General features: G+C 38.3%; 1 protein-coding gene across 9 annotated transcripts in view; it reads right to left on the minus strand.

The window, feature by feature from the left end:
• atp8a1 (ATPase phospholipid transporting 8A1) overlaps positions 1 to 16,368 on the minus strand; it is a 101,055-nt gene extending 84,687 nt beyond the window's left edge. For 8 of the 9 annotated variants that reach the window (XR_534658.2, XM_008420550.2, XM_008420549.2 and 5 more), the window contains exon 1: positions 15,947 to 16,368. Coding sequence is in view for 8 of the 9 variants with exons in the window: in XM_008420550.2 (XP_008418772.1) it covers positions 15,947 to 15,995 (49 nt within the window). In the remaining variant the exon portion in view is untranslated. The remainder of the gene's footprint in view (positions 1 to 15,946) is intronic. The other variant, XM_008420552.2, reaches the window with a different exon arrangement.
• Between the last annotated feature and the right edge of the window lie 6,375 nt (positions 16,369 to 22,743).

Below are 22,743 nucleotides of genomic sequence, written 5' to 3' on the forward strand. Positions count from 1 at the left end.
GGAGAGACTGCACAGCTCTTATGTGAGAAGATTAGCCGATTCAGTCTGAAGATTTGAAACTACAACACCAAAGTGCCTTTATCAATGTGCAGTTGAATTATTTTACTGAAAATGTGTTTTATGGCTAGTTTCAAAAACACTCCGTTGTAATCCTGTAAAGAAAAATATTGATTTTATTGTTTTTCACCCACCACCACTTTCTTTCTTCCAAATAACGCAGTATTAAAACATGGAAGCAACTATTCTGTCCTTTAAAAGCCTCTCGTTGATTGGATAAAATTCTCCTTCCATCTCTGAAATCACAAGGCGCTGGTCTGCTCCCAGCCTCCCACCGAGGTCAACAAAGTGGGCTGCAAGGACAACACTACTGAGGCGCAACGGGGGCTGCATGTGGGTTGCAGAGACGCTCCTGCAGGTACTGTGAAGCAATTTTTTTATTGGCAAGGAGCCAATCCAAAACTGGCAAGGGTCTCACTTTGTAAGCAAGGCTAACGCAAGATGAGCAGGCTCTGTTCTGCAGGCTGCAGGTGCATCAGGAAAAAGCCTACTTGGTGCAGAACAGGATGGTCTAAGAAGTTTATAAAAAGCAAGCTAAGTTTGAACCAGCAAGGTCCTATACTTATTTTTAAAGATACAGCAAAACAAATTGTTGCCATGTTACAACCAAAAACATTTGCTGTAGTTCTGAAGGAACTTAATGTGTTAGACAAAGCAAAGCATAATTATGAAAGTGAAAGAACATGTCCTTGTTTATTGAATGTTTTAAAGATTAAAAAAAGCAAAAGTAATGCATATATTTTCTTTTCAGCCCCACTTTATTCCAACAGTCCTAAATTAAAATCCAGTGCCTTCGGTAACCTACTAAGGTTTTGCTCAGTGTAAATGCAACTGTGTTAGAAAACACTGGTGATGAAATAGCATTGTGAAGCTTGAAATACAGCAAAGAGGTTCGGGGATAAATAGGGGGTGGAGGAGATTTAAAGAAGGGTKCAGTTATGAAACTATATTCCAAGCTTTGAGAATCTCAAAAAGTCCAGGTCTCACACAATGGAAAGAGTATAAAACATCTGCAAACATAGCGGGACATGGCTGTCCACCTAAACTAATAGGCTGTGGAGGGAGAGCATTTATCAACAAAGCAGAAAAGAGGCCTACAGTAACTCTGGAGGAGCTGCAGAAAAGCACAACTATGAAAATCATAAGAAAACATAAACCCTGTCCTGAAGGAAAGAATGGCAAGAAGAAATCATTGTTAGTACACAATGAAACAAGAAGTTGTGTTTGGAGTTTGCCACAAAACCATGTGGGGCACAGTGACATGTGGAAGACACCGTTGTGGTAAGATGAGATAGAAACTGAACTTTCCATCACCTTTTACATACTTTCCCCAAGATGAAACAGCAGAGGGGGCAGCACAATGCTATGGGGAACACTTTCCAGCAGGCAGAGGAAAGATGGTGAGAGTTAATGGGAAGACGCAATGGGCTAAATACTGAGAAATCCTGGAGGAAAACACGTTAGTGGCTGCAAAAGACTAGGAACTGTTGTGAAGGTCCATCTTCAAATTACCGTCATGTGTCAGAAAGACCCAGTCAAATTTCAGGAACAAATCCATGACAACACTCCAAGTCAACGTCTATCCAGTCTGACTGAGCTTAAATTATTTCGTAAAGATGAAAAGTTTTAAGTTTGTAGATGTCTATAGCTGGCCGAGGCATATGGTCAGTTGTAATGGCAGTGAAAAGATGATTCTACACAGTATTCACTCAGGAGGACTATATTCATGCTCTACATTTAGTATTCGGAATTCAATTTTTTTTTCCATATCAATTGTGCTCGTCTGTATACGAATAAAGTTATACTAAGGTGTGAGGTTATAACATAAACATCCAAGTCCTTAAGTAATCTAGGTCTCCATAATTGCCATTCTTTTATCTTTCCACATGTCTGACTTACTAATAAAAATCAGCTAATTACCAAATGATAAAATGCTTGGATCAATCAATGTGCAACATTTTAACTTGTTTTTTTATGTTTCTTTATATTCACAGGAGTTCAGTTGTAACTGAGCTCCAACATATAAGCATTGGAACTGAAAGATAGGCAGCTTAGATCACAACAAAAACTGGAAAAGATACATTCTGAGAAAAAAATTGTATCACCTTTTTTCTTATTTTCATTTACCAATTCATTTATTTTCATTTTGGAGTAGATACCAAGAGCAGACACAAGAAAGTATCATCCAAACTTTCAGGTACAGAGAGCATTCCCCGACTATAAAGTTATCAGGTTGGTCCTGATCACATGCTAACTTGTTGTGTTAGAAGATATGGGTTGACGTAAAAGAATAACTTTTACGACGACAAAAATAGGACGCAGGAAAGAAAGTCATGTGAGTGCGGAAAAATGTCTTCAACAACAACAAACTGCAGAGTGGTGAGATGCTGTAACCAGAGACACTAAATGATATGCCCCGGTTGTAACCCTAGCTTGCTCTGCAGTATTCCCTCCATGTCACGTCAAGGAAACAAGGTGGAAGACTGACACCGCCTTTAAACTCAAGCTTTCCACTTTCACTGCTCTGTGCTTTCCTTTGCTTTCTCACCTTTCCCTTTATTGCTTTCCAACTCATGTTACGTAAAACCCAAATCTCAAATTCCAGTCCTTGTTATTTTAACTGTCTACTTAGCGTATACCAAGAAGTACCCAACAGATCTTATCTGGAAAGTTTCTCTTCTCAGCATGTGTTCGATGGCTAAAAATAAACGGCCCGTTGTAGTCATTTGGTCACCAGGGAAAACATTGGGTGGTTATCCCGACCTCGTTATGCAAGATGTCAGATCAGGAAAGGTGGTTTATTGGATTAGTTTGGGAGGCGGGGTGGTGTCAGCAAAGCAACAGCAGAGTCAAGTGTTGTGCCTTTGTCTTTTGTTCATTTAGGCATTGTACAAAGAGAACAAATCTGTTTAAATCTGAGGTAGAAAGTCTTTCATCTATAATGCGAGAATTAACCTAAAAACAATATTGCTTGTAACACTTGAGGACAGGAAAAGGCAGCAACTATCACTGCAGCATGAGGCCATTGTGAAGAAGCAGGCCATGTGGCTGAGGATGTGATTGATGCTGCACCTCTGTGTTCTGAATGAGCCTTCGCAGCAGGAGTAGGCCACTGGGGTAGGCCAGGTGCTGCAATGCACCAGTTGCTGGTTGTGCTCTTATTTAATTTAGCCTCCGTCCCTTTTAGCAGCTACGGAACAAGATGAGAACTCAATTTGAGTAAATCTGTTAAGTATGTGAATATTTCATTGATCTCTATGAAACAACACTGACTTGTATGTCACCATCAGCTACTTTGACCTTAATATTTTCATGTGCTAGATGGCACATATATAATAAACTGTACAGGAATTTAATTGGAATCAGACAGGAGGCATTTTCAATTTTTAAGGAAGTTATGCCTTACTTTTCAGCTAACCGAAATGTAAAAAATAAATAACATTTTCTGGTGATTTGAAATATTTGTTCACAAAAGCATTTGTGAAGTGTTTCAAAATGAAAGCGAAGGAAGCCCAGAAATGCACACAGCTGTCAAAAAATATATTTTTTCTGCCACATGTCTGCTGCTAATTCGGGCTGAGAGACAGAGACATGCAGAAGCTAACAGGAAGGCTAAGCTGAGCAAAACAAAGTTGCTTCCTTATTCTTTTGAGCTGTCTATAATAAAACAAGCACGATTTAGAAATAGGCAGTTCTGGAAACCTTACTATAAGAGGTTTGATACTATAAGGATCAAACTTCTGCAGGGAATACACACATAGGGATGGAAGATTCAGTAATGCTAGGCATGCTAACGCCACTAATCATTTGTATAAGATAGTTTAAACTGAAATATTTTTCTCCTGAATGCATCTCTTCCCTTGGATGCTATGTTGTCTATGCTCCTAATATAAATAATTAATGACTGATAACTACAGGAAGGCAATAAAATATGTTAATGCTCTTCTCATTTCTTCTTCAATTAGAGTTACTAAGGAGAAATTTGTATCAGCAGGTCAAAGCTTTACAAAAAATAAATAAAGATGAGAAACTGGTCACAAAATTCTGATCTTGCCAAAATGGACAAACACGATGATAGAAGCTGAGACATAATCCCAAAGTTGTAAAAGGGAGTTACGGTAGAAAGAAAGTGGACCAGCAAGAAAGTAGATAACAGTAAACCTGAGTTTTACTTTTGCTTAAGAAAACTAAGGGGAAAAAACAAATAATTTGATACCAAGGAGGCTTGTTTTAGATCCCTACCTTGTTTCCGAACACTACTTGAGGTTTCCTGTGGCGTCTTTACCAACTTAGTCCGGACAAAAATTTCTATTGTGTGTCTTTTGACATACATCTCATGACAGAAGCACAACTTCAGATTCCCTAATGTTGCTGTTACACACGGACTGGACAACTTTAATTCCGGTGTCACAAGTCTTTATTTTTGTTTGCAACACAAAACAGGGAGCTTTAGATAGAAGTACATGAATACATATTTCTGACTGAGCTTCTGGCTGTTGACCTCTGTTTTCTAACCGTTAACTTACAACTTCTGCTGTGAAATGCAGAGAAGCGACAATCAGTCTCACTCAAAGCTAAATCACTACTGCCATCTACTGCCGCAATTAAGTATTGGATGATTTTATGTCCAAAGTAGCTGAGGTTTGAAAAATCCTGTAACAGCACAACTGAGATTTATCTAAGGAAGATTAGAAAGAAGAACAAACTATGGAAAATTAAGGGTGCTGCATTTAAAAAGAAGAAAAAAAACAGAACAGAAATTAATCCTACACTGACTAATTCAAGTGTCACTATAACAAGAAGTCTGAGGTTGTGAGGCAGAACAAGGACTAAGTTCAGCAAACCACTGTGCAATACTGTGGAGGTGGAGTCAATCTGCAGGAAGGCTGGACTAATGGTCTAAACAGCAAAACAGTCAGCTTAGGAATTCATCACAACGCACAAGTTTTCAATATAGTTTCCCCAAGTATAACTTAAATTCCAATGACTTAACTTCCCATCATAATGTCTACCTTTATGCCACCTATGCGCCGAAGACCCTTGTCAGGTTTCTGCTGCAGCAACTATTCTTACACATCTGATCCAATTTAAGGCTTTGAGTTGAACACTTTAATTGGATTGGGGAGGAGAAACAGGGCGGAAGCCGGAAAGTGGTCTAATACTGCAAATACTAATCTAACATTCAACATCAATCCCATAATTTAAATATGTGTGTAATTATTTTCAAGCAAAAACTGACGATGAGATGAAAGAGTTGATAGTTCCAATAAATTAAGTTTTCGCACAACCTTTTTAAAAAGCTTTTCTGAAATCTTCTCTGTTAAGTTCAAGTCTCCTGGTTCTACAACAGCCTGTGTAAAACATATCGAGGCCACTGCTATTAACGTCTTAGTGGAAGCTCTGCTTTTCATCTCCGGAAGCGACATCAACACCAGTGTGCGTCATGACGTCAATCCCTCTCACAATAATGGAAACAAGAAGGGATACCAGACAAAATCTTCCTGTGAGCTTTATTATTATCGTCCTGTACTATATTAAGCAGGTTAGAACTCCACAGACGCTCGACAAGGCTAAATAAAGCTCAGTTGAAGCAAGCGAGGAGTGGCAGACAGCTCTGAAGGGAAAGCCTCTTGGGGAAGGATCAATGCCACTGAGAGTTGTAATATGTTTGGATGCAGTCCAGATGTCAAGATTATTGCTTGTGTCAGCCAAGATGCGGACTGGTGGAACAATAGTCACGAGAAGGGACATATTTTGGACAGGGCGCCCAGTGGGAAAAACTGTCCAGAAGACTCGACTATGACATGCTGGTCTTCCCCCGTCAGTCTAGAAAGGCTGGGCGACTAGTGTGTGTAGCAGAGAAAATGTCAAGCAAGACAAGTTCCTATTAAAAAAATAATAATTCTGTCCAATATAAAGATGCTTCATTTGTTCGATTATTATTACATATAGTTCATGCACACTTTATTAGAATAAGTTTTCCCATCTATGATCATCTCTCATTCGCAAGCTCTGGCCACAATTTCTTTCAAGATTAACATATGAATAAATTAACCAAATCTTTAAATTTTTAAGCAGACTTTATATTATTTTTTTCTTCTCTTTTTTGTAGATCAAAGGTTTACAGTTAGTTGCATAAGTGCATCCCCAAACTTCCAAACATCAAGTCAAATATGGTAGAATACATAAATATGAAACTGCAACTCTGGGCGTCTTTCTATAATGTGCATTGCTATGAATACCTTTCATTTTATTCCAGCTAAAATCTAAAGTTAACCATAAAAACTTACAATTTTCAACAAAAACTGAATCTATCAGTAACCAAAGATCATACATTTTGTTTTATTCGAATTTAAAAATCAGTCAGTCTACTCGGATTTAACTATTTCATCAACAATATCGTCTCAAATATTTATTTGAGCTGCAAAGGCAAGTTATTGTTTACTAGATACTTATTGTTTTATTTCAAATATACCAACACTAAACCTTGTAGGACCTCCATATTTGACGTCTTTGCACTCTGACTTTTTTGTAAAATATCTCAATTGGTTTTTGTTTGTCAAATAACTACATAACCACTTATCTCTTAGGTCTGTAATTTTTAAAGTGCGCAGTCAAGTACGGCATTCAAAACATCATTTTTCAAATCAGAGCAGCTATAAATTTCTCAGAATACAACACATCCTGTCCAGTCTTCCTCAGACACAGAGCTAGAACCGATGAGCCTGAGAGGTCAGTAAAGTGTGATTGAAGTCGTCTGCCTGGACAGAATCAGGCTCACTCAAAGCTTATTCAATTATAAAGGAAATGGCGGTAGAAAACAGGGAGGTAACAACACTTATCCAACACCAGGAAGTGAACACCAGCCAAACCAGTTGAAAGCATTGTCATTGTTGACTGGCACTTAAACAGAGGCTCCTTACCATCATTAAGAGTTCAAATTAGTTTAGAAGTGATGTATTTTGTGATCTCTTGATGGGTTTGCAATATACCACGTCCCTTTGTATCTGTATAGCGGCACCAACTAAAGCTCTCTACATGATGCATTCAACCCAGATAAATATTTTAGTGGACAGAGCAGCCTATTCAAGGCTGCAGTCTATTCATAGCCACCAAAGTCTCAGATAAAAAATCATCCCTTTCTATCTTTTCTGTTTATAAATGGAAGGAAGGGCTGTTGGAGACTATAGGTACTGCCTCAATCTAAGCTACATCCATAAGTCTCTTATCAGACCTCGATGTTATAACCAGCACCCACAACAACAACAACAACAGGGCAGCTGCAGAATTAATCTCTCCGCCCTGTTTGGCTCCATCTGGATCCTCATAGGCTCAGGCAGACTGTAGCGGGACGGAAAGTCCGGGGACAACGCAGGCAGCTGGGTCTAGCAGTGACATCACAGGGATGGCCTGGCTGAGCTTAGTGAGGGATCTGCCGAGAGACAAGCCTTTCCACTCAGAGCGACTTTATGAATGATCAAACACAAGAGCATATGCTACACACTTTGCAGATCCCTGTAAGCGCTTCGAATGTCAGCAACATTGATATATTATCAAGGCATCAAAACTGTTTCAAATGAGGGCCCTGAAGGATTTCTTAGGTTAAAACGGCCACTTCCAGCATCCTAAAAATAGATCATGCTAAAATGCTGACGTTATGCAAATCTTAGGGTAGCTTGTTGGAATACTAATAAAGGCCAAGTAGCACCTTGTATAAAAAAACATTGCAAGAACCAAAGATCATTATGTGCTCTGTTAGTGTTCAGCTATAAACAAAAGACAACAACGTGATGTAAATAAATAAATAAATAAATGCCATTCTGTTGGGAAAAATTCATAAAAAGTTAATCGGGCCAAATCTAATTAGACACACCTTTGGATCAGAGATAACACATTCCCTGAAAATTGAAAAGCAACCCCACTCTAAAAATGTTTCTTTAAAGATTTATCATTAAAGTCTTTTAGAAAATACAGCATATTGCCTGCTGTTGTTTAAAATAGGGTAATAGAAATCAGATATTGCTATCAAGACATAAGTTTTAAGGAATTTTCACTTCAAAACTAAAATTTAATGTCACATATGTTTAAAAGTGCTATTAATGAGATGTCAGAAGAAGAACTGAAGCTGTAACTCAACGTTTCCCCACCCATGCCTGTTGCTGCACACCACCTGTCAGCAGGATGAATGAAGGCTGCTAAACATTTCCTTTTTGTAAAAGAATAAATGTCTGTTTGGAAATATGTCCAGTTATGGTGTGAAAACTTAATTAAGCTAATAATGTCCCTCTAATGCTGTGGTTGTCAAGTTAGTCAGGCTCAACCTGACTAACTGAACAGCTAATACTCTTTATGTTACTCTACAAAAAGCAGAATGGAATAAAGAGCTAATGTTCAGCATAAAAATTTAAATTTACTGAAGTACATTTGGAATTTATTTGTTAATCCCAAATTAAAACCTATTTGATCAATTTTCTTGCTTATTTATATGCATCAAAATTAAAACTAAATACATTTTAGTTTTAATAGTATAAATCAATTACTATTTTGCATAACAAGAGAATTACTTTTTAAAAAGCAATTGCATCATTGTTAAACTTTTTTGTGGAAATACCAGTCTGACCATTTTTAAAGGTCATCAATCCTCATAGACCTCACCACACCCTGTGCCTACAACAGACCAAACCTGTTTTTCATGCTACTATTGCAGGACTAGCCTCATTAGGCATGACAACCAGGATGGTGTTGTCTGACTGACCGGTTTAGTAGGATTCACACTTAAAGACTAACAGTACATATCAGTTCATTCATGCTGTCTAAAAAGAAGATAAACTGTGCAAACTACCATAGCTCAGAGATCATGTGAAAGGGATGAATATACAACATGTTTCTGTCCATTTGTTATGTCATGTGCATTTCCATAAAAATAAAAATAAAAACTAAAATTGTAATTTAAAAAAATGTTATTTGGCATTTACCAAACACCGACAAGAAAATTACAAAAATTATTTTTATTAGAAAAAGGCTGAGATGAAAAAAAGGATAAAAATGACAGGCAACTAGGCTAATTTCCATCAAATACCATCTATAAATAGCTGCAATAATGAAATGGCGGATGATAACAATTAATCCTAGTCAGTGTTTTAAATGATGTCAGCTGACCTGATGTGTCGCATCTGATGAGACCGTTTGCCAGAAACATCTGCAAATTATATTGCACGTCCGCAGAGAACAAGCCCTTTTCTTAAGTGCACTGAGGAAACGTTTATGTGGATATCATACTTGTCTAATTGATTCAGGTCTAAATCTTTAGAGTAGGTCATCTGTTAATATTAGTTATGGCGCTTCTTGCAGGAGCACAGACTCTCATGAAGGCGATCGCTTCATGTGCCATTAACATCACCATCTACAGAACATGACCCATATATGTCAAATATTGCAGGACTATAAATTAAAAGAAAATGTAGATTAGGCTGCATTTTCTTTTAACCCAGTTATTGCCTTAGATATCTGAACTAGTAAAAGATCACTTACTCAGAACTATGAGCCAGCATCACAATGCACAGATATATGTGATAAAAATAAAAAAACGCTTCTATACATGTATAGTTTAAACTATCCATTTACAGATAGACAGTGTGAATCCATCTATAGTTTATGGTATAGAATCAACTATACTACCTATGTATACATGGATATTTAGAACTATCCATGTATAGAAGAGGCACTATGACCTTGTTAAGCCAAAATCTAAATTAGACAGTCAGGCTCATAAAATCCAAAAGCTCTGTCAGGATGGAGGTGCACAGGGAGGTGAAGGACAGCTGGAGTTTCATCTTACCCACCATTGATGGTGCTGCTTTCCTGTGGAGAGCCTGCCAACACTTCATCCGACCTCATCATCCCACAGCCTCACTGGCTGTATTCCTGCACATAACCTTGTTGCATTTTCTTGCTGTGTCACAGAGACACACCCAGGTCAGAAAAACAACCGGCAACTGCTAGGATTGTTTGGGAATATCGAGTTTATCAAATGAATTCTAGTCATCTGTTACGCCACAAAATACTAGTTTGTGATACATCTGGAAGTTTAAGCTTCCTTTCTAACATCAATGTAGACTTTATTTTGTAGGAGATAATGGAAAGAAAATTTGATCTGTGAATCATTAAATTTATGTTGAGAGACTGCAGTATTCCAGAGTCAATTGTGATCACAAAGTCCATCAGGTGACAATTGTTTTGAACCGCAAAGCATCCCATATTAGACGACGTCTTTTAAGTAGTTAAATTCACACAGGTGGCAGATGTAAAATACCAGAAGCCATTTCTCAGGTGCTAGACTTGTACATTAGTTTTGATTGCATTTACCAGGATCCCTTGCACTATGGCCCGCTTCTGCTTTTAGGTCGGCCTCCAGTCCACTTGCATTCAGATATGAATTCAAATTACACCAGAGTTCACTTAAACCAAACCAAAAAAAAAAAGGTTTTTAGACAGATTAGAATATGATTTTCTTTTTGTCTACTCAGAGTTTAATTGCATATTTACACCTCCCTGGACATTCTAGTCAAAAAAACTAGAGTTTGGTTGAAGCGGACTAAACAGGGCTGGTGTGAATACACCCGCAAACATCTTAACTAAATTGAAAATATTTTTCACCTAGTATCAGCGCCCAGACCAAAGATTATTGTTGTCAGCATGACCTGGTAGAGCTTTGCACTGTGTGCTCACTGACTGGGAAAAGAAAAGTCATTTTTGAGTTTCCAACTGGCTGATCAGTCAGGTCCAATCAAGATGAATCTGGTTTCTTGGTGCAGGAAAACATGCGTCTATGCTGTTTTTATGTTGAATTTTGCATTGACAACAGTCATTGTTTTTCTCACTCTTATTTCTTTTCAATCATCAAGATTTTTTCATCACTTTCCATGAGCATCACCAAAACTAAAATCTGAAAGGACATCAAGGGCTGAAAATGTTAATCCAGCCCAAACATTGGTGTGCAAATGCATAACGCTTGTCAAACATTGCATCATTGCACTGTCCAGATATAATCTCTAGCCAAAACACTGATTTCAAACAAACACAAAGATGCTATTTTATTGCTTTTATCAGAAAACACTGAAATATATAACAGAGCAAATGCGACTAAGACTGGTCATACGATGTTGTGCAAAAGTTTAAAAAAGGGACAAGATACACAGTTAATAATTTACCTAGTTAGTATTTTATTATATATTCTAAAAGATATACTTTTGGCTTTCACAACACAAGGAATTTACAAACTAGAACACTGTAAAATTAGCAATCAGTAAGTTAAAAAAAGGCCATTATAGGCAAAACTGGTATTAAAATAAACATTGGCAAAAACATTCTGGTCTGGAGCTGCCTTTGCTTCCTCCACATTTTAGAAACTGTACCTCCTTTTTGTCTGCACTTGCACAACCGTTCTTATACCTAATGCAGCAGTTTGCGATGCACAGAGAAGAGTCATTGAAGTGAGCGCAGTCAAGTGTCTGAGGAGTAACAAGGTTAGACTGGCTGCAGGTAACCGATGGAGGCAAGACGTTAAACAGAAAGCAGAGAAGAGGAGACGTCCCATGCCATTACGTAGAGAAGGAAGGCCCGAGGGGACTTGATATATCACATTGGCAGCTCAAGACGAGGGATTTAGTGGTGTGTTGGGCTTCTGTGCCACATTATTATCAGCCGGCGATCCACAGGGCACACAGGTAGCTCTGGATCCCTTCAGAAGAGAGAAGTCTGTCCCCCTCCAGTCTCTCCCTTCATGCTGATACCACAATTCAGACAGACTGAGACTTAGCTGGTGTTATTGAAATGCTACAGGGGGAACATCCCGCTTCACTTACACTTGGGAATAAAACCTTAAGACAGACAGGCAGGCAGGCAGGCAGGCAAAGAGAGAGGTATTGGGCTTAAAGAAACAGCAGATTATTTTGTGTCTCAGAAAAGGAATGTTGGCAGTAGGAACTAAGCAACAGCTTCCTGTCAGGACAGGTTTCACCAGCCTGTTCTCGTCTTTAGCGTAAACTACACTAGGGGATTTTACCCATCTGCAGATAAACAATCACCTTCTATTGTCCGTGGAAATTTGTGTTCAAGAGATCAGAATCTAAAGGTGCCTGCCTTTCGTTGCCGATTTACATATTAAATGTGCCAATCGCTTCGTGTGTCACATGTGTGCCAAGTGTACTTGATAGGGTTATTTTGGCAATGCATTCCATCAGATTGGCAGAGATGCTCGATGTTTCCACCACACAGTAAAGAAGAGTGACATGGAGTGAAGTAACACGTGAAGGCCAAGACCGAGGGGTGTGCGCAGCATGCAGAGCTGACGGACGGGCCGCTGATGGATTAGGTGGTAAGCCTGGCAGAGGGTTGCCCTTGCTAGATGGATGTCTGCCCCGTGTGCCGAGGTGATTAAAAAAAAAAAAAAACTGGTTGGGGAGTTTGCTCTGACTCTCATAAAAACACCAAAAATAATTATGTGGCACTGGTAGGCCAAAGATAAATTGATGGAAATAAATATTGCCATAAATGATAATATTGTGTTGTTGAGATCATTTTCAAGGAATATATTGATATGACATAATAATGTCAGAATGTCTTCTCAAACACCCATAAACTTTCATTTTTGCAAAGATAACGTGACACTGAAACTGGAAAATATTTTAAATATTCAAAATAAGCCACAGCAACCAAAACCAATAAATAAAATGGATTATGATGTCTCTGTAAACAAAATGTTCCTTTAAAAAAATGTATCAAAGTGGAAGTTATCGAGCTCATTTTGATTTATCATGCTACTAATTAAGACTTATACACTGGATTGTCCATTAAAATGGAAAAATCCAAAGCCATGAGGCTGCTTCATAGCTTATCAAGCTCACAGATAGGAAAAGAGCTCAACTGTTTCCTCTTCGCAAAATTAAAAAGTAGTGTAAGCATGAAAGCAATAGCTGCTGCATAATTAATGTTTTTATTCTTGAGACTCCAGGATCTACATTGTCAACAGTTTTACAGAAAATCTATATTTTGTATTAAATTATTTAGGATTCTACCAGCAAAGTGTTTAAGACCACCTATAGAATAGCAACAATCTGTGACGAGATGTTGGCACAAAGTAAGGCTGCACCAATTAGAAATGTATTAAGGACCAATCTATGGTTTCTGGAAAGCTTTGCCATGCTGATTATAGCTGATTCTAAATGGTCCGAGACCGGGAATCGAACAAAGAACAACTGTGATGATGAGTGAGTTTTACCAACAAACCACCAAGCACCCCAAAGTTTCTTTTTTAAAATTGATTGCTAAATTCTTGGACGTCCTGCAACTTCCTTTTTAGCACCCTGCTAATTTAAACAAAACGGGAAACTTTGGTCTGGTTCCCCCAGTAACCGTAGCCACACCAAAGGCAATCGCAGCCTGAAAGAGCTCAGTGTGGCTTGGGGAAAAAAAAGCCTATTTTTTCCACCCCAAACAGCAGGTCATCACTATGAGACAAACTGAAAATTATCCAATTTCGTGGTCATCTTCCAATTTCACTGTCCATGTACAATGATGTTAACAGTTCTAAAGAAACCATTTCATCAGTTTCTTTCAGCAAGACCTAAATTTCTTCTTTCAGAAAATAGTTTTTTTTTTTTATATATGTTGTTCTGTAGCCATCTGTTGGGACAACAGTGACTCAAAGAAACTGAACAAAAGTGATCAAGAAGGCAAAACAACAACACATAGTCAGTGGTTTCTTCGGCTTCAGGAATGACTGGTACAAGCAATTGTCTCCATCCACTCATCTGACCTTTCACTTTGCAGCAAGCATGTGCTAGACTCTGCAAGTTAAGAATATTCTGCAAGTTAAGAATATTTTGGAAAATGAAAAATAAAAAATGCAGTCAAAGGGCATTTATTAAATGATTTTTCAAAACTCAAACACAGAAATAGACAGAGGTGAGAAAAGTACCACTTGACATGAGCCTGGCAATTGTCAAGCTGCAAACTGTTTCTCTTCTGAATTATCTGGTTGATAGGTGGGTGAACAGACTTCAACACCAATATCAAATACTGCTGGCAGCTAGTTCTACAACAAAGTCACTGCATAGCAATTCACTGTTAGTCAATAACTACGAATTGTCCATGTTATTAGGTTCATCCACAACATTTTAGGAAGTAGATAAGCAAACAGAAAACCCTCAACGAATTTGTTTCATTTCACTTCTACAGGCCGAGCTAGTTGCTATGCAGCCAAATAATATAGTAGACGGCCATAATTCAGAATGAGGAATTAGCCAGTGTATAAATCAAACTCAGCACAGACTCTACATTTGGTGCAAAGAAAAACAGAAACTGCAGGAAGGGTCATAAATCACAAGGTATAATATTGATCACTGTAGATATATTCAGCCCCTGTCCTGAGAGGTCTGAGGTCAGCGCAAGCATCAAATCAGGCATGTGAAGGGTCGAAGGCTTCAAAACTGACTGCACCTGCACCCTGTGGTGAGCGTGGATGTGCTGAGCTATACGGTGAGCTCCTGAAAAAAAGAGACGCACCCAAAAACTCAAATCTACTGATCTACTATACAAATTTTCTCATAACTATAAAATCTTGACGATTTTATGTTGCACTTCACTTACAAGCAAAAGAACTGTAGTGGAAACCTACTGATAAATCCCAACTCAATGTATTTTTCAGTAGAACCATACATCTGGAGAAGCCATAAGGAGTCCTGTTTAAAGTTTGTCATGTAGTGAACAAGGTGAGTGTGTGAGTGAAGGTACTCTGGTCAAATGAGACCAAAATAATTTTTTTTATATATGCAAAAACACTGTGAATGGTGGAAGACAAACATGGCACAAACAATCCTCAGTGACACTTTGTGGAGATGGCATCATGCTGTGGAACAGGGAAGCTGGTCATAGATGATGGGAAGATGGATGGAGCGAAAGCCAGAGCAGTCTAAGAGGAAAGTATTTTGTAAAAAATGTGATACTGGAGAGAAGGTTTGCCTTCCAGCAGCAACAAACAGCCTGCACATTCATCCAGCTTCCTGGTCTGCAAAAATGAAAATGGCTTTTGTCCCTGAGTCTTGGTTGAGCATGCAAGTATTTTTACCGAGTCAAATTAAAAGTGGTCCAATGGCAACACATTTAGCCAATAGAGTCACCATTAGGTTGTTTTTATTTATTCAAGCCTGGTTTTAATATCGTTTCTTCTATTTGCAAAATAAATATGCTTTCTCATTACTATTTAGGTTATTGTCTCAAGAGGATCCCAAGGTTCCATGTTTACATATGTGACCAGTTACTAATTTAGATCGCTGCCTGTGTGTTAGAAATGCCTAACCCTAAACTAATGTTCACTGACCGTCTCCATTAAATCTGACTGAGCTGGAGCTAGTTCAAAAGGAGGAATGAATAAAAATCTTGATCTCTAGATGGAACATCATGTTTGTGTAAAATATCCTAAAAGGAATGTACTTCACAAATATACATTAAACATGTACTTCACAAACGTGCACTAAAATATCGCAGTCTTTCACAACAATACAATAAGAGTAGGTTTGTTTGCCTTATAAGTGAAAGAGTTACATTAGTATGGATAATTTTACAAAATTTCAAGTGTCAAAAACCCCTTCTTTAAAGGATGATTTTTACTTTCATTTCAGGTTTTGTTTTGACACATTCAGGCTTCCAGAGATCTGCCTCGTTTCTGAAACTTATAAAGTTTGCACAGTTTTAACTAGGAAGTTTCTACACTGAGCTCATACCAGACGGCCTTCTTGCAACTATATTAAATAAAATTTCATAAACTGCTACATATGCTCTCCAACGGCTTCCCAAAGATATAAAGCTGATTACAACAGCATCCACATACCCTCCGCTCGAGTGCGAAGATCGGACATTGTTCTCTGGACGGGCGGCATCTCTCCAAGCACAGCCGAGCGACGGCACCTGTCAAGCGGCCGAAGCTCGTGGGTTCTGCACCCTGCGGCGGCGGCTGGTGCGGCTGCTGCTCGACCGTCAAGGAATGTCGAAACCCCGTCTGAAATGCAGCGGAGGAGCCTCTCTCATGCGGACTGCACTTTCTGTGTGCTAACGAGAAAGGCGGGCGAATTGAAAGCAGCCTCCGTTCAATTTCGCCGTAGCTGAAGGGAACATGGTTAAGCAGTCCAGCGGTTCACAAGCCCTCCAGCATCCCGGTGTCACACGGCCAGAATTAAACCGTTACACGCCTTCATTTCCTAGGGAGTGGACGCGGACTTAACCCAAACTGAAGTGAGGAAAGACGGTGCCGCTTCACAATATGGACCGTACCACATTAGCTCACCGGGGGGGGGGGGGAATGGAGGAGGTCGAACCAAAATAACGGAAGGTTCTCTACGTCTATTAGTTAAATAATTCAGTTAACCCATGAATATAAAACACACCCAGCGTTTGATTAATCATTGTGCTTCATAAAGTTTGACGTAAAAATGCTTTTTTGTCTTTAAAAATCTGCCGGTCGGAGTGAAGACCTCCCCCCTCTGCAGTAGATGTTGTTTACAAACTGGGAGTTGGCGCATCACTGATTATTAATTTTGTTGTTTTGTTGGGAATAAAGCCGGAAATAAAATTGATTGATGGATTTACATGGCACCAGTGGTAAAGACTGTAGACAAAGCCTTAAAGTAAATCTGAAGAATGTTAAAAATAATAGTTTATTATTATTATTATTATTATTATTATTATTATTATTATTATTATTATTATTATCTCACTGTTTGCACAGTTTTTGTTACCTGTAACAATCTCACAAAAAAGTTATTTTTATTTAGTGTTTTTATATTTCTTTGATAATCTACATTTTAACACTTGTGCGTGAGAGGACTGAGGCAACTGATACAAGTGATATGGGTGTGGAGTCGGTTGGGCCCCTTTTGTAAACACAAAGGTTAAGAGTTAACCAGACTCACTAGTAATCTATGATTTTTTATTGTTTGCTTATTTCCTGTATTCAACTTGGACAGTGCACATAGGTCAATTTCTTTTTGACAGTAGTCACTAATCTACAAGAGACTCCAGGTTTATCTTCCGTGCTTAGAGAGCAGTATGTTTCAGGAGCAAATGCAAAAACAAAGTTCATTTTTGGAGGACTGCAGCATAAATGTCATCTTAAGGTCATCAAGTCTGAATAATACCCATTGTACACTATCGAAATACCAATCAATTGTCTGGGACTGATGTCAGAATCTAGCCTTTTCTTTTCTGACCGTTCATCAAAGACAAAATCAATCTCCTTCCACAGCCATCTCATTCTCCAGACCTAATTTCTGTAGAAAACCTGCATGGTAAACTAGAGAAGACAACATAAGACAAACCAGAACCCTGAACAACAAACAAAAAACATAATACCATAGTGTCATAGTTCATTTATGCATTATATAACATTATAGATATCCAAGTTCTTATGAAAATACATACAAATAAAGCATGTTCATTTCGTTATGTCTTAAAATATGTACTCACTTAAACTTCTACGTTTATCTGTGCTTTAGAGGGCACTCTGATTTGCACTTAGCCCTGTGTTGGTTATCTAATCTCTAATGAAGATAAGTAAGCTAACTAAGTAATCTTGGACTGCATACATTTCTATGAACTCCTATTAATCTTTAATGAATAAAATTGTTGGTTAAGCTTTGTTTCAACTAGGACATGAGGCCTATAGTAGCTTGCTGTTTTTTTTCCACATCGGTGAGTTTAAGATGCTTTTAAGCAAAAATAAAGAACCAATCTAATAACTAGGTTCTGACAGATCTCTATGATTTGTATCCTCTCTACTTCACGTTTCCCTTTTCCTAGCAACAAGTATCTATTTTTTATTTTTTTTACCTGTACTCAGGCAGGTGAAGGTTGTTGCTTATACATTAAACATGAATTTTTTGAAAAAATGTTGCTTAGTCAGCCCCTTTTACAGATGATGATGCAAAACCCATAAATAAACCAGTTGAACTATCTTTTCCATAGCATAACTCACAAAGTAGTGCATAGCTGTGGATCCAGACCTGGATACAGACCACAACAGCAGCACTAAGCAGCTGTAAGCAGACACTGCTATCAGTCATTGGGTTATTATGTGATTACTGTCTGGAGACAAGCTCAGCAGAAGATGTAATCCACAGGTGATTTACTCTGGCCCACGGTTTCCTTCATATCCCCCGTCAGTGTGTCACGCTCTTGTCATGAATCGGCTGGATGCTCGGTGGTCTGAAACTAGACACTTAAAAGATCTGCATGCAAAAACAGAGGGAGTGAGCAGCAACAACCCCATCTCTGCTGCCTCTCTGCTGTGCATTGCTTTGCGTACTCATTCACATTGCGGTTAAAATGTTAATCACAGCTCCGACGCCATTTGTGCAGCAGCAGCTCCACTGCTGTTGCTTGAGAGAACTGCAGATACACTACAGATGGATTGTTTGTTTTTTTTTTGTTTGTTTGTTGTTGGTTTTTTTTTTACAATGCGTATCTTAAGCATTGTAAAACTCTGAATTTAAGATGTTCAACATCTATTTTTGGAAAACATTTAAGATAATCTACTTCCTTTCTTGAAATGCTCCTAGAAATCTTAAAGATTTGCATGAAACAGCCAGAAAATGCAAAGCAGCTGTGTTTTCTAACAGAAGGTCGAGCTTCATCTCGCCTAAAAATAATCAGCAAACACCAAAAACATCCAAGCTTTCCCGTTTGCCTGCTACAGAAACATCTCCTCTGCAGATTTCCTTTCTTTCCCTCCCCTCCACCTAATTCAACATCAGCCCACCACCACGGGGATTTGGCTCTTTAGCTCCCACCGTTGCTAAGAAACAGTGACAGGAAGCCTGCCTTTTCGACTATGTGCGAGTTGCTCTGGTTTTCTGTCTTATAGCATTCCCAGCCCAAACAATGACGCATTCAGCCAGCTATCCAGATTCCTACTGCTGCTAATATCTGTGTCAGCTGTAAACAGCAGGAGTGATTTCATCAGCTTGTTTTACAGCTTCACCGGACCTTTTACGAGTCCGCTTCCTGGAAATTATTTATGTAGACATTATTGCTGCAAGCAAATTCAAATTCAAACCTATGACCTATTTTGTCTCCTTTTAAGCTGTCAGAAGAAAATAAATCAGCTTTAAATCCATTGATAAATGCCACATTAAGGTTCAGGGTCTTCAGATTTTCTACAGAAGTTTTAGTGTAGGTTTTCTTTTTCTTATCCTAGCAGTTTCTAAATTATATACTGCTCAAAAAATTAAAGGGAACACTTAAACAACACAATATAACTCCAAGTAAATCAAACTTCTGTGAAATCAAACTGTCCACTTAGGAAGCAACACTGATTGACCCGACGAGGGTCCCCGTTGTCAATCAGTGTTGCTTCCTAAGTGGACAGTTTGATTTCACAGAAGTTTGATTTACTTGGAGTTATATTGTGTTGTTTAAGTGTTCCCTTTATTTTTTTGAGCAGTGTATATCCAGGTTCAAATATGTACACCTCCCACAATTATTTGGATATATTTCCTCTGAAGCAAGCCATTTTTGTAGCCATTAACGAGACACTTTTCTGAGCAGAGGTTGTCTAAATGTATAAGTCTAGTGGTACACATCCACGTTTTAAAAACATGATTCACATTTGAGAAGCTTAATATTGTCCTGCCTCATCCATCCTTAAATCCGTTTTCATGTGTTTTTGGATCACTGACAGCATGATGCTACCATTACCATGGTACCTTGACTCCAAACATACTAAATGTAGTTATTGTGATGGCCAATGAACGTTTGAGTATCTGTATTCCTTTTTATGTGCTATTCTCTTAATGATGAAAATAAACCCATCAAATCCTAAAACAGACAAGTGTTTGTCTGTTTTAGGACAAACACTTGTCCTAAAAGGTGTAAATTCTAAATAGGTCAAGGAAATGTTTAAGGAGACTGAAATCCTTTCATCAATAAATAAATCAGAGTTATGCAGCTAAAAGGAATTTAACTGTCTGAAAATACTTCACCACTCTCTTTTAACCTCCCTTTTAAGTCCCTGCATCAAACAGCGATATATTTTCAAAACCCTGCTTCTAATTGATGTTGTGTCTCCTCCTTCTCTTAGCCTTTCTTTTGTCTCTGTAGTACACCACCTGAGCCACTTTACTGCTGTTTAGAGAGGCATCATTAGGAGGAGACAGTAGATTAAAAACTGCAACAACTTTACCGGATCCATACTCAGATGGATTTTCAATCTGCTTTCAGAGAATTATGCGCAAGGTTTTTTTTTTTTTCTTTAGTGGCATGAAATAAAACTGAGAGCTTATTTAAAGTAGAGACAACATTTTTTTTTCAACCAATCACAAGGACGAAACTCAGCTTCTAAAAATGTGCATGACATGTCATCATTTCTGTTTTCCCTTTTGCTTCTGAGTGTGTTTTTAAACTGAAAGATTCTTCTGAGGTGTTGAGAGAGGATATGCAACCCCTTAGAAATAGACTTTTTTTTGCAAGGAACCATGTGGGATGTTTTCTTTCTAAAAACAAACTAACAGATAGACAATATATTACTGGTTTATTCAACAGTTAAAATTATACCAGAGATTTAGGTTTGTGATTGAGCTACAGCACCTTCATGCCACTTGAATTATTTCACATTGTTGGTCAAATCAGAAGCTATATTGTATTTCATGGCTTGTGTTTTCAGGGTGATGTGCAATCATAAGTGCACACTGTATTTTATGCAATCAAATGTTTAATTTTAGCCTCATCTGACCCAAACATCTTCTTCCACGTGTTTGGTATGCCTCCTATGTAACCAACGGCAACAGCAAAAGAGGCTTTTTATAGCTTTCTGTCAACAATGGCTTTCATTCAGGCATTCTTACAAGAAGAACAGATAATTGTCCAGTCAACACCTTCTCCAAAAACCTGAGCTGTGGGTGTCTTCACGTCCTCCAGTTTTTTTTTCGTTTTTTTTTCCTAATGTATGTGCCTATAAGGGAGCAGTTTGTTTCTCTTTTCTTTAAAACACTCTTGATGGTTTATAAATCAGCATATGGCTTGGCACCACAGAACAATAACGTTCTGTTGTCACTGTATCAACCTTCCAGACCACTCAGGTCTTCTGGTTCAGGTCTCTGCATCCCCACAATCAGAACCAAATATGAAAAAACAGCTTTCAGTTTATGTGCCTGTCTGATCTGGAACAAACTTTAAGAAAACTGTGAAACACATTTGTTTAGAGTTCCCTTTAATTAATGATAAATTATCATAAACTAATTTAAGTGTGAATTGCATTTTTTCTTATTCTCTTTATTTTGTAATGCAGTGTTTCTTCTTTTGTTTTACGTTTTAGGCACTTTGAAATGTTTGAAATGCCAAAGTGTGTTATGCAAATAAACTTGATTTGACTTGGCGATTTCGACTACTTCTCTAATTCATTCTCTTACCCAACCTGTCGGTCAGTGAGGACCAGCATGTTTGCAGTTGTGCCATGACCTCATTTTGGGAGCATCACAGTAAAGAAAGCTGAATAAATACACCTTAATAACTAAAATCGCTGATTTTAGTTAATTGTTTAGTTAATTAATTGTTGACTACCTGTCAGATAATTATTTCAATTTCTTTTTTTCTTTTTTCATGGGTTGATTATACCTTCAGATAAAAAAATCCTATGATGGTAAGCTTGGAGGTCTTGAAACAGAATATTTTTCCCTTTCCGTGTTTGCTGGTCCATGTTGTTCCCTTGCCGTCCATTTTGCCATGAATTACAGTTTCCCTCAAGCCTGATTAAACTAAGATGATGATCCATCCTTCTGGCCTGCAGCTGCATCTTGTACTCGTTTCCTACAGCTCTGCAGGGAGTGGCCGGTGGTGTAACGTTCAGCTTTGATTGAATTGTATTCTGCCCCCTTGTGGACGCTGGCCTGATGTCAGGGGAGGGTTAAGGAGGTTTAATGGGCAGCTTACTGATAAACACGAAGTCATCTTAGAGTCATTAGGTCACATCTAATTCTTTTTTTTATTAAGTTATGGTTCAGTTTAAGGGCATTTCATTTCCGTTTCAGTTCTAATTTATTACAAATTACATTTAAATAATTATAATTTTCCTTCTGATGGGTCCAAATCCAAATCCTCCGTATCGTTGCTCTGTTCACAGTCAAGCTGTCAGTCAGCACTAAAATTAAAAAGCGTTGCTGCATTAACCCCTGTCCTCTAAATTACTTCTTAAAGCGCAGCTGCAGTGGCCTCAGAGGCCACATTAGCCTCACTTATGGGAAGGACAGGCAGATAAGCTCTTCAGGTTGCTCTCTTGTCTAAATGTGTTAAAGTGAGATAAAATGGCTGCTGGATGCAACGTGGACCGGGTACATTTCGCTGAACTCCAGATAAGAAACTCTTTCTGTCTGCAGGAGGCCAAACGAGATGGTGAGCCTGCCTCAGGGTTTTCATTTTTACCCAAAGCTGCACGGTGGCTTCACTGCTTCTGAAACATCAGTGTCAGAAAGAGAAAACAGTCTTTATGGAAAGACCATAATTAGAAAGATCACAATTATTTTGTTGTCATGTATTAATCTATGAATCTATTCTACAGACTGATAAATAAGTAAATGACTTCCACATTAACACGGAAACATCATTAGAGTGATTTTGTAATAGCAGTGAGCTGGTGGCGAC

This window comes from Poecilia reticulata, linkage group LG10 (assembly GCF_000633615.1).
Source record: "Poecilia reticulata strain Guanapo linkage group LG10, Guppy_female_1.0+MT, whole genome shotgun sequence".
NCBI classification, from domain to species: domain Eukaryota; kingdom Metazoa; phylum Chordata; class Actinopteri; order Cyprinodontiformes; family Poeciliidae; genus Poecilia; species Poecilia reticulata.